This window comes from Ascaphus truei, chromosome 9 (genome assembly GCF_040206685.1).
Source record: "Ascaphus truei isolate aAscTru1 chromosome 9, aAscTru1.hap1, whole genome shotgun sequence".
Classification (NCBI taxonomy): Eukaryota; Metazoa; Chordata; class Amphibia; order Anura; family Ascaphidae; genus Ascaphus; species Ascaphus truei.
Window position 1 is genome coordinate 32,216,205 of NC_134491.1, and position 13,563 is coordinate 32,229,767.

The window sequence follows — 13,563 nt, forward strand, 5'->3', positions numbered from 1 at the left end:
GGGGTGTTAAAAAGTGACAAAACTCTGCACCGTATAGCAAACGGCAAATAAAAATACCCCGTGTGAGCACATTCACAGGTCTGCAACTCTGCTTTTCCCCATTTATCTCCAAGCATACAGTGCTTCCACTGCGGTCAGGCATTCTGGGTAATATCATGCAAATGAGCACACATTCACCTTTTGCTTCAAATCCATTTTAACATGGAGCCCTATAAGCTTATGCTTGCGCATTACCCATCTTTTCAGCACCACCTGGGTTAACGAAGTGGTAACTGTAAATACAAAGTAGATGGATTAGCTAAGCTTCCCATTGTCTCGCTGTCCCCTTACACACAAGCAATACAATAGATGGATGACTTCCCTCAATTCCTTCACCTCTGACTTTGATGGACTCTACGAGTTTCTGGGGGGGGGGGGGGGGTTTCTCCAATCACGTGACATTTAAACACACAAAAGTTTCTGCTGGGGGTTAAATCATTTGCCTCTAGCCACAAACTGAAGCTTTGAGTTGTTCGGGGATTTTCCCAGCTGCCAATGTGAGATGCTCTGTATGATTCTGAGAAAGCAGAGTAAAAATTGATTAAACTTAGAAGTTGATCATATCTGGAATCAGACTTTCACCTGATGAAAGGTCCTTATGGGACCTGAAACGTCGTTGCTCCTCTGTGCTCGGCTGTCACAATAAATGAATAATTGCATTATGAACTTGTGAGTAGAGATGTACTTTGTACCTCTGTCCTAGAGGAGACCGGCACTTTGAAGAATGTTGTTTGTCTGTGTTGTGTTGGCTGCACAAGCAGGATTCTCCTTGCACTTTGGAAGTGGATTTTTTAATCCGCTACTGGTCTTATATCAGGACAATGACAATGACTTCCATTTCACCTTTTTGTCTCAGGTTGAATGAGGACATGACGGTGTGTGTGGCAGACTTTGGTCTTTCTAAGAAAATCTACAGTGGGGACTATTACCGCCAGGGTTCTGCTTCCAAGCTTCCGGTGAAGTGGCTGGCGTTGGAAAGCCTGGCGGACAATGTTTATACCGTGTATAGTGATGTGGTAAGTACTTCTTCCTGGGCTCATAAGCGCAGACCCTTCACATAACACTGGCTGAGATACGTGGCCCAAGACCATCATAAAATTCTTCAGTGATGGTTCTCGGATTTCTGAACGTACAGGAGCTGATGGGTTCCTTGGGCCACTGACACTTGCCTGTTATGTGGATGCCACACACAGTCTTGTTTGGAAGTGGACACATTTGACTTCCAGATACATATCTGATGTTTGGCACTGTCTTATCACAAAATAGATCAGTAGCCATTTTAAACCATTATTTCATGAGGGGAAAAAAAATAAGTACCATGGCAGCTTTTTTTTATTGGACACACAAATTGTTTACAGTAACGGCTTTCAAGTTTAGTGTTTCTTGCTTAAGTGTGAGGCGCCACCGGGCTTTTAAAGTGATTGTAGATGATCCACAGACTGAATTAAATCAAACCTGTATGTGTGACCAGCACAGGGCCTCCCTTTTACTTGTTTTAGCTTCAACAACCAATAACTGCACATGGAGGTTGTATACAGTACATCCTTCACACAAAGCTAGTAGTGTCAGAGAAGCCCCTACTTCAGAGGTCAGTACTTTAACCACGTGGCTGTACTAGATGTGCACACTGACCATTTATGTACAAGAACAGCAACTCCCACTAGACATTCAGTTGGGGGGGGGGAATCTGTTATAGTTTACATATTAAAACAGAAACATGGAGACCACAAAAAAAACAGCTTGCTAAACCGGCGTACTTGTTAACTTCACTTTCTATATCTTAGTGGGCTTTTGGCGTCACCCTCTGGGAGATAGTGACGCGGGGACAGACCCCTTACGCTGGCATCGAGAATTCAGAAGTCTATAGCTACCTCATTGCGGGAAACAGACTGAAGCAGCCGCCTGAATGCCTGGATGAGATGTAAGTAACGGGCCAACGTCCCGCATAATACTGAGGTTCTAGAAAGACACTGCAAGCATCTTTTTGTGTGATGTTGCTGAGCGATGCAAAGTCCAAAGACAGCGCTAATCAAAAAAAAAACCACTCAATTAGAGCCTCTGTTTCATATTCAGTGGAGATTCTACTACTCATTAAAAAGTATATTTACTGTAACTCATTAAAAAGTATATTTACTGTATTTAGAATGTAGTAATTACCAGTGTTGGGAAATCTGAGTGAACTTTACAACTCAGGGACTTAAAAGTAACAACTGAATAACAAATGATGACTTCTGCTTTTGGGATGTGCATACTGTATGTCTCACAAAGTTGTACATTCTGACTTTTTCTTAATAAAAATGTGTTGTAAAATAGTTTACCAAACACACAGGTTTTAAAAAATGTTTAGGGCGAAGTATAAAGCATTGCAGCTGTCGTGTTTGAAAAATATACCCAGCGGTGATTGTGCAACTCATTAAAAAGTACATTTAAGATTTTACTAAATTCGTTTAAATACACCCACACCCACCCACACGGAGACACAGAGATGCCCCCACTGGAGACACAGAGACAACCCGGACCTCCCCCCCCCTCCCCCCCGGAGACACAAACACACACACACAAAGACACAGAGGCACACACAATCCTGGAGACACAGAGAGACACCCCCCCCTAGAGACACCCCCCCCCCCCTAGAGACACCCCCCCCTAGAGACACCCCCCTCTAGAGACACCCCCCCCTAGAGACACCCCCCCCTAGAGACACCCCCCCCCTAGAGACACCCCCCCTAGAGACACCCCACCACCTAGAGACACACAGCCCCCCTAGAGACACACAGCCCCCCTAGAGACACCCCCCCCTAGAGACACCCCCCCCTAGAGACACCCCCCCCTAGAGACACCCCCCCCCCTAGAGACACACACCCCCCTAGAGACACACACACACCCCCTAGAGACACATACACACCCCCTAGAGACACACCACCCCCCCTAGAGACACACTGGGAGTATAATTATCAGGGTGATCTAAGAGACATTTTTCAATCACCGCAGTATAGAAACAAAATATGCTTCTAGTATTTAAGGGAGTAACGTTCACTGCAGCTATAAAACTCATGACATCAAAGGCATTAATAGGAATAATGATTTTTAAAAGGGGAGGGCGTTACTCGCATTCAGCCCTGACCGTCATAGGAAGGTGGGCTGAAGTCTCTGAGACTTACCTTGTACTGTAGGGACATCTTGTGGTCAGATTTGCAACTACTGCTAAGGGGACTTCTTTCTATTTGATACCATATTTACATCTGAGCCCAGCACTGAGGCAATACGAACCGAGAGCAGAATGGGCTTTGGCAAAATTGGGGCTATGTCCCAAGCTACAAAACTGGGCTCCGATGCTGAGAAGCGATTTCATCGTCCACCTCTTTTGCCACGAGAGAGTTTCAACCAGTGTGAATGGCTTGGCGTCTTGTGCATCAGTGAGTGATATTAGGAGTATTTCTAGGGGGGAAAGTTACTGACAAAGTGTTATAATGGGATGTATCAAGTGCTTCACGGGGGGCTGCGTTTGTCTCTGTTTTCCTTGCGCCCGGTCTGACATGTAAACCTCTCTAGATGCCGTATCAGAGTCAAATATTACCAGGTGGCTTACAGGAGAATGGTTTGCGCGTGAATGTTTCATACTTGGGTTCCAAAGTGTGGAAAGTAATTATTTTAGCCCTAGGTGGCCAATACAAAATCAGATCGAAAGCAGAATAATTAAGATATGTTTACTTTTTTCCACATTTTGTGACATTTAAAAGACCCTAGCGGCTGCAATCGTTTATGTGGCGCTATTATAGCGTGAGGTATACCTGGATATCTGATCTACCAAATTGTGGGTGCGGTCTGCACTAGATGGCGCTCTACTCGAGCATGAGTAGTATCGTTTTCGCGCATAAATGGCGCTACCGAAATACTTTGATCCCCAGCATTGAGCGGGAATGCAAATCTGGTTGGGTTATTCATTCTGTTGAATGGCCCACCTATCGCAATCTAAATGCCATTAGTTACCGTCATTTTACGGTTTATCACCAGAACTATTACGTGGACTCTGATACTGGAACAGATACCCAAGTGATTGAGCGGTCATGCTTGGACGCTAAAAAACACATTATTTTAAAAAAATGAGGCGTCCGTAATAAACATTTTCAGTCTCATCTTGCTCATTTTTGCTCGAAAGTGCTAAGAAAAGATGCTGATTTATTTTTAGCATTTTTAAATGATATACGAAGTGTATATCGTAGCAACATATGATTCAAATAAAGTATGGCAAGATTTTTCGAAAATATGTAAACTTTATATGGTTCAATTAATAAATTATTTAGCTCACAATTTTGTTTTAATATCGTGAAACAATAATGATACAAAAAACCCTGAAATTATAGAAAGTAAGTTTCCCGGGAGACCTCACGCTGTGTGTACATTTCCCGGGAGACCTCACGCTGTGTGTACATTTCCCGGGAGACCTCACGCTGTGTGTACATTTCCTGGGAGACCTCACGCTGTAGTGTACATTTCCCGGGAGACCTCACGCTGTGTGTACATTTCCCGGGAGACCTCACACTGTAGTGTACATTTCCCGGGAGACCTCACGCTGTGTGTACATTTCCTGGGAGACCTCACGCTGTGTGTACATTTCCCGGGAGACCTCACGCTGTAGTGTACATTTCCCGGGAGACCTCACGCTGTGTGTACATTTCCCGGGAGACCTCACGCTGTAGTGTACATTTCCCGGGAGACCTCACGCTGTGTGTACATTTCCTGGGAGACCTCACGCTGTGTGTACATTTCCCGGGAGACCTCACGCTGTAGTGTACATTTCCCGGGAGACCTCACGCTGTGTGTACATTTCCCGGGAGACCTCACGCTGTAGTGTACATTTCCCGGGAGACCTCACGCTGTAGTGTACATTTCCCGGGAGACCTCACGCTGTGTGTACATTTCCCGGGAGACCTCACGCTGTAGTGTACATTTCCCGGGAGACCTCACGCTGTGTGTACATTTCCCGGGAGACCTCACGCTGTAGTGTACATTTCCCGGGAGTCCTCACGCTGTAGTGTACATTTCCCGGGAGACCTCACGCTGTGTGTACATTTCCCGGGAGACCTCACGCTGTAATGTACATTTCCCGGGAGACCTCACGCTGTGTGTACATTTCCCGGGAGACCTCACGCTATAATGTACATTTCCCGGGAGACCTCACGCTGTGTGTACATTTCCCGGGAGACCTCACGCTGTAATGTACATTTCCCGGGAGACCTCACGCTGTAATGTACATTTCCCGGGAGACCTCACGCTGTGTGTACATTTCCCGGGAGACCTCACGCTATAATGTACATTTCCCGGGAGACCTCACGCTTTAGTGTACATTACCCGGGAGACCTCACGCTGTGTGTACATTTCCCGGGAGACCTCACGCTATAATGTACATTTCCCGGGAGACCTCACGCTGTAGTGTACATTTCCCGGGAGACCTCACGCTGTAGTGTACATTTCCCGGGAGACCTCACGCTGTGTGTACATTTCCCGGGAGACCTCACGCTGTAGTGTACATTTCCCGGGAGACCTCACGCTTTAGTGTACATTTCCCGGGAGATCTCACGCTGTAGTGTACATTTCCCGGGAGACCTCACGCTGTAGTGTACATTTCCCGGGAGACCTCACGCTTTAGTGTACATTTCCCGGGAGACCTCACGCTGTAGTGTACATTTCCCGGGAGACCTCACGCTGTGTGTACATTTCCCGGGAGACCTCACGCTGTGTGTACATTTCCCGGGAGATCTCACGCTGTAGTGTACATTTCCCGGGAGATCTCACGCTGTGTGTACATTTCCCGGGAGACCTCACGCTGTAGTGTACATTTCCCGGGAGACCTCACGCTTTAGTGTACATTTCCCGGGAGACCTCACGCTGTAGTGTACATTTCCCGGGAGACCTCACGCTGTAGTGTACATTTCCCGGGAGACCTCACGCTGTGTGTACATTTCCCGGGAGACCTCACGCTGTAGTGTACATTTCCCGGGAGACCTCACGCTTTAGTGTACATTTCCCGGGAGATCTCACGCTGTAATGTACATTTCCCGGGAGACCTCACACTGTAGTGTACATTTCCCGGGAGACCTCACGCTGTAGTGTACATTTCCCGGGAGACCTCACGCTGTGTGTACATTTCCCGGGAGACCTCACGCTGTAGTGTACATTTCCCGGTAGACCTCACGCTTTAGTGTACATTTCCCGGTAGACCTCACGCTGTAGTGTACATTTCCCGGGAGACCTCACGCTGTGTGTACATTTCCCGGGAGACCTCACGCTGTAGTGTACATTTCCCGGGAGACCTCACGCTGTAGTGTACATTTCCCGGGAGACCTCACGCTTTAGTGTACATTTCCCGGGAGACCTCACGCTTTAGTGTACATTTCCCGGGAGACCTCACGCTGTGTGTACATTTCCCGGGAGACCTCACGCTGTAGTGTACATTTCCCGGGAGACCTCACGCTTTAGTGTACATTTCCCGGGAGACCTCACGCTTTAGTGTACATTTCCCGGGAGACCTCACACTGTAGTGTACATTTCCCGGTAGACCTCACGCTTTAGTGTACATTTCCCGGGAGACCTCACGCTTTAGTGTACATTTCCCGGGAGACCTCACGCTGTGTGTACATTTCCCGGGAGACCTCACGCTGTAATGTACATTTCCCGGGAGACCTCACGCTGTAGTGTACATTTCCCGGGAGACCTCACGCTGTGTGTACATTTCCCGGGAGACCTCACACTGTAGTGTACATTTCCCGGGAGACCTCACGCTGTAATGTACATTTCCCGGGAGACCTCACGCTTTAGTGTACATTTCCCGGGAGACCTCACTCTGTAGTGTACATTTCCTGGGAGACCTCACGCTGTAGTGTACATTTCCCGGGAGACCTCACGCTGTAGTGTACATTTCCCGGGAGACCTCACGCTTTAGTGTACATTTCCCGGGATACCTCACGCTTTAGTGTACATTTCCCGGGAGACCTCACGCTGTAATGTACATTTCCCGGGAGACCTCACGCTGTAATGTACATTTCCCGGGAGACCTCACTCTGTAGTGTACATTTCCCGGGAGACCTCACTCTGTAGTGTACATTTCCCGGGAGACCTCACGCTGTAATGTACATTTCCAGGGAGACCTCACGCTGTAGTGTACATTTCCCGGGAGACCTCACGCTGTAGTGTACATTTCCCGGGAGACCTCACGCTGTGTGTACATTTCCCGGGAGACCTCACGCTGTAGTGTACATTTCCCGGGAGACCTCACGCTTTAGTGTACATTTCCCGGGAGACCTCACGCTTTAGTGTACATTTCCCGGGAGACCTCACGCTATAATGTACATTTTCCGGGAGACCTCACGCTATAATGTACATTTTCCGGGAGACCTCACGCTGTAGTGTACATTTCCCGGGAGACCTCACGCTGTAGTGTACATTTCCCGGGAGACCTCACGCTGTGTGTACATTTCCCGGGAGACCTCACGCTGTGTGTACATTTCCCGGGAGACCTCACGCTTTAGTGTACATTTCCCGGGAGACCTCACGCTGTAGTGTACATTTCCCGGGAGACCTCACGCTTTAGTGTACATTTCCCGGGAGACCTCACGCTGTGTGTACATTTCCCGGGAGACCTCACGCTGTAGTGTACATTTCCCGGGAGACCTCACGCTGTAGTGTACATTTCCCGGGAGACCTCACGCTGTGTGTACATTTCCCGGGAGACCTCACGCTGTGTGTACATTTCCCGGGAGACCTCACGCTGTAGTGTACATTTCCCGGGAGACCTCACGCTGTAGTGTACATTTTCCGGGAGACCTCACGCTGTAGTGTACATTTCCCGGGAGACCTCACGCTGTAATGTACATTTCCCGGGAGACCTCACGCTTTAGTGTACATTTCCCGGTAGACCTCACGCTTTAGTGTACATTTCCCGGGAGACCTCACGCTGTGTGTACATTTCCCGGGAGACCTCACGCTGTAGTGTACATTTCCCGGGAGACCTCACGCTGTAGTGTACATTTCCCGGGAGACCTCACGCTGTGTGTACATTTCCCGGGAGACCTCACGCTGTGTGTACATTTCCCGGGAGACCTCACGCTGTAGTGTACATTTCCCGGGAGACCTCACGCTGTAGTGTACATTTTCCGGGAGACCTCACGCTGTAGTGTACATTTCCCGGGAGACCTCACGCTTTAGTGTACATTTCCCGGGAGACCTCACGCTTTAGTGTACATTTCCCGGGAGACCTCACGCTTTAGTGTACATTTCCCGGGAGACCTCACGCTGTAATGTACATTTCCCGGGAGACCTCACGCTTTAGTGTACATTTCCCGGGAGACCTCACGCTTTAGTGTACATTTCCCGGGAGACCTCACGCTGTAATGTACATTTCCCGGGAGACCTCACGCTGTAGTAGCACCGTTTATTCTTTATTCTGCTCTTAAACCGCAAAAAACAAGCGTTACCTTTTACTGGATCTACTATACATTGCAATGCTTTATTTATTTTTTTACATAAGACCGACAGCTTGGCCAAACAATTGTTTAGAATATAACATTTAGAATGCAGAGGTCAGCACAGAGGTCATTCTGGCAATACTAGAAGGGAAACCCTACGAAAAAAACTTGCACTAAGTGTGTATGTAGAGTGAGACAAATGGAGACTACGAAAATAAGTGGAAGAGAATATTGGTTGTGAGTTTGTGTATGGGGTAGAAAAGAGGGTGTCAATTGGACTTGTAAGTGAACTGACATTTACAAGAGTAAACGGAGAACTGTATATATTAACGTTGGTGAGTAGTGGAGAAATCTCCTGAAGGTTTCCTTTAAGAAAAGGGTCTTATGTCCGGGTGTCTGAGATTCCCAGAGGTAGGAAACTGGACAAGAATAAACACCTCCAAAAAAGAAGAGACACACAGAAAGCACAGCCTAGCTTTCATGGGTATTCCTAAGCTTCGTGAACCAATGACCCAATCGTAAATGACACTGAAGCCCTCTTCTCATGTACAGTAGCATATTTAAGCAGTATTCATAGAGTTATAAATGTGCCGTAACCTGGAACAATATTTCTCCCTTTTCAGATACGAGATGATGTGCCAGTGCTGGATCACGGAGCCCAAGAGGAGGCCCAGTTTTTCAGATCTGAGAAGACGGCTAGAAACTATTTGGGGTCGGCTTTCCATTCTCTCAGCCAGTCAGGATCCATTGTATGTGAACCTCGGGGAGACTTGTGAGGCACTTTCAGAGAACTCAATGTTGCACTCTGATTTTTGCAGCGAGGAGGATTGTGGTGCAGACACTGCACAGGCACCTGGTGCAGCTGCGGTTACCAACGACTATCGCTATATTATGAACCCTGGGTGCCTTAGAGAGGTGGACGAGTGGCCTCCCAGGGGACATCCTGGGGAAGCCCAAGGGCTTCTAAATGAAGACGAGGAGGAGGAAATGCAGGAAGATCATGTTGTCATTAACCTTTAGAGCACAGTTCCAGGGGCTGCATAGGTCCATGTTTTTGTGTGGTTGTGATACCTTTTATGGGACCAGGATTAAAATGGTGACCTGATGTGACCACATTAACATGCTAATGGCTCTGAACACACCACAAGGCTGATTCTGAACATCTGGGTTGAGGCTCTGCTCAGCTTCAGTGACTCCCTACCTCTTCTTTACAATCTATAGCAAATTTCTTTAAAATGTAAGAAACAATATGTGAGCTTTGGATTTCCAGTTTAAAGGTTGATCACCTGCGGGAATCTCTCCAGCTTCACATTCTACACTTATATCTGAACTCCTTTATGGCAACAGTCTTAAAGCACGAACTTGACATTATTCTGTGTGTTGCCACCAACAACATTTAGACATTAATTTGGCTAACATGAGAGGTCTTTATAGATGAGCTTCCAAGATATCATCTTTGGATGTTTATAATTTTGATCTCTTAAAAACTCTTTGGTAAATGTATGAGGAACTCTCATTTTTGTCCACTAAATGGTATCGCAGCCTACAACAAAATCTCATTAACTTGAAAGCCATGTTCAGTTCAGTGCTTGCACTAAATGCGCGGAAAGACTTCCAGAGAGAGCATCTTGTGTCTTCATATATCCGATCAACATCTCTCAATGCAATATCAGAAGAAGAACAAAGTCAGGAGGAGTTCCAGCTGGATATTCATGTGGACAACCCTATTTTCTTGACTTTGGCTTGTAACCATAAGGGATGCTTTGCGAACAACTGTGAAATTACAGATGATGTTTCCAGTGGAATCAATGACAATTGCTGTGTTACTTAAGTCTTAAGAGATGCATTATAGCCCAAGAACAAACGCAAAGGGTGGCATGGGTCCCATTCATTATTTTATTGGTTCCCCTTCTTTTTCAATTAAGTGAACAATTTTTGGTCTTTAGAGCCAATAAAAATATTGTTTCGCTAGATATTGTGGGTTTAACTCCACAGCAAGATGAGCCTGCAAAGTGCAGCCATAAGATGCCAGTACCCTCCAGCAGTGAAAGTGTTAATAATCCCCAAATCCACTTGTACATTTTTGGTAGACAAATCCCTTGTAAGCTGTTGGGACCAGCAACGCATTGTAAAATGTCTCTAAGTAATCAAAGGTACGAGCAGACGGGTTCCTTATCATTCAGTCGGAGGGGACTCGTTTCATAACTGAATACTCTGCACATTACTTTTGAGTTTGTAAATATGTCCTTGGAAAACCTTTAACATTTTACATCTGTGGATGACCAAACCATCAATTTAATGTCAACCCAATATGCCAGTCATTTATATATTTCCTTAAAAAAAAATGCCTGTGCAGATATTGTGTATATAACGGGTATTCTGCGGTAAAACGCCATGTTTACTAAGCGGTGCTAAGTTGTCAGGCGCTGTATGGTTTATTCATTTGAATGGGGTATAAAGTGCCCAATAATTTAGCATTGTTAAGTAAATCAAGGCCATAACGTTTGGGGACAGCATAAAGCTTGTTGAAACCTACATCAAAGAACATATTTGAAATGACAGTATCACAAACTGCAGTTTCACGTGACCCTAAAACTTATCGTCACTTCTCGGCCTCATGGTGTATTCAGAAAGGATAGAAAGCGTAGGTTTCCATGGGGGTTTTGGGTGGAAAAATTCTTACAAATACAACGATGATTCTACGTTCATGGGGCATCTTTAGCTTGTCCTCACTGGGGTAATATATAACACATGCTGCTGTTTTATCACTCTGGGGGCTGTTCATTAAATTGCAATAGTGCCAATCGGGGTACTGTAGTCAACGGAAGTTTCTGTGCAAAAGTGCTGCGTGGGATTATCACTGTTTAATGAATAACCCTGGTGTCTGTTAAAGGTGCAGTTTTGCTTAACAACAGATGCATATTTTTATCTTATATGCCTGTTTTGCTTGTATGCCTTCCACTTTTCCATTAGGATTGCCAACATAACGGCAAAATCCTTCAAATGTATTTATGCGTTTAGAGAAATAGTTCTGTAAAATATGTTGTAGGGCCAACCAAAATAGCTACCGTCGTGAATATTCGAATAATATGTAGCACTGTCCCAATCACTGTAAGGTGGAAATTGTTGTAATATACCGGGGTGGTCACCAACAGGTCAGGTTTTCAGTATATCCCTGCTTCAGCACAGGTGGCTTAATCAGTGGCTCAGTCTTTGACTGAGCCACCTGTGCTGAAGCAGGGATATACTGAAAATCTGTGGGTGGCCCTTGAGGACTGGAGTTGGCCACCCCTGTAGTATTCTGTCCATGGTTGCATGCAAGCTGCAGTTGGCCTATTCTACCATATAGTGAGAGCCCGAATTTCAGATCGAAGTTTGCTGATCTCCAAAGCATACAGTATGTTCTATTGTGAAACTGCTCTAAAACCACGTAGAGCAAGTGGAAGATCACCGCACTTATTTTGTTGGCGGTCTTCATCAGTATGTTTATAAATACGTATAACCTATATTTGAAGGCCAGCCTTTCGGTAGTGATCGTAGTAAGCCAGGGAGCTGCCTGAAGTAAACTATCGAGGGCATTTGGGACCACCAAAAAAGTCTTTGGTTACCAACGGTGGTCGAGGGACCACAGTTTGAGATCTCCTGGTGCACATACAGTAAATGTACAGCAAGAGCTGAAAAATGTGTATGTAAGGAAAGTGCGTTGAACCAATAGCTCTGTGAACTTCTGCAGTGGTGATGGGTTTTCATTCTGTTACACCATACATGCACTCATTTGATAAACCAAAAGACTGTCATTATAAGCTCTGTTACTCCTACTTTGCACCTATACCTCCCAAAGGCCCATATTCACTAAAGGGTGTTATGCTTTAGCACGTCTTAAAACAACCATTCATTGAAATGGAAGCTAGAGCGTATTAACGCTTATTACCCTTTGGTGAATTTGGGCCATGGTAACGATGGTTCAAAACCTGGTTTTATCCCCACTCCCAGACATTTGATATTAACAACATCTGTTCAGATATACATATAACTGTGTGCTCATAGTTCACTTCCAGGCCAATGCATCACTTTATTGCAGTGGTGAGACATCGAAAGTAGTGATGCTATAGAATCTAAATGGAAAAGGTGAGCTTGTGTAGGTCCCTATTTCATGGACAAACAAAAGGAAAGAGAAATGTAGGTTTGGTAGTTAGAAAAAAAGGAGTGGTACTCTGTAGAGCTGAGTATCGTTATGCTTCAAAAACCGCCGTTCCCATCCTGGCTGAGTCCTTTCTCAGTGGGAGGTGAGCAGTGTGTATAGTGGCATTGTTTAGCCATATTCATGCATCACGTCCCATGCAGTAACAGCAACAGGTGAGGGGTAATTCAGGAAGATTGTATTTAGAAGTTCTAACGGGAATGCACAGTTTTATCATATGATTACAAATGACCGCCAGAGACTAGGATAGTGTCTGATTTCAGTGCCAGAGTAAATACAAAAACTGCAGAAAAAATGCACATCAGAGGAATATTCTGTAAAATGAATTATTTTTTAACAAAAAAAAAAGCTTTCTTTGATTTAAACACCTTTCCTGTGAGGACTGCAATGCAAAGCACTACATATGTGGGCCCCGGGCCTGGAAGTGGACTACACAGGGAAAATGAATTTATAACTCGCATTATATGAGAATTATGGCATTTCAGCATCAAATGAATAGTGTTGTTTATGATTTCTGTTAAAACAACGTTTCATATTTGGGAATGTTGCTGATTAGTAGATTGCTTGAGACATTGCTAACTTCTAATTTCATCCTTAGTTGTGGTGTGAACAGCAGACAACAGCTAACTGTGTTTATTAATGAAACTCAAGAGAACATACATTGTATGGGGCTTTCCGATAGGCAGCAGTTTGTGGGCAATGCTCTTTCACTTTGACCAGAATCCCTTTGCTGCCAATTGTGAACTTGATATTAGAGCAGTTACTCTATTGCAATATTCTTCATATTGAAGTGACAACAAGAAATATCACTCTGAAATGGAATATGCTGCATTGTATAATGGCACCAAGTATCTTAAA

General features: G+C 45.5%; 1 protein-coding gene across 1 annotated transcript in view; it reads left to right on the plus strand.

Moving 5' to 3' along the window:
• The window catches only part of TYRO3 (TYRO3 protein tyrosine kinase), an 87,163-nt gene extending 74,192 nt beyond the window's left edge, over positions 1 to 12,971 (plus strand). The window contains exons 17-19 of the mRNA XM_075614303.1: positions 896 to 1,055; positions 1,824 to 1,960; positions 9,128 to 12,971. Of these exons, the coding sequence (XP_075470418.1) occupies positions 896 to 1,055; positions 1,824 to 1,960; positions 9,128 to 9,524 (694 nt within the window). The 3' untranslated portion in view covers positions 9,525 to 12,971. The remainder of the gene's footprint in view (positions 1 to 895; positions 1,056 to 1,823; positions 1,961 to 9,127) is intronic.
• The last annotated feature ends 592 nt before the right edge of the window (positions 12,972 to 13,563 follow it).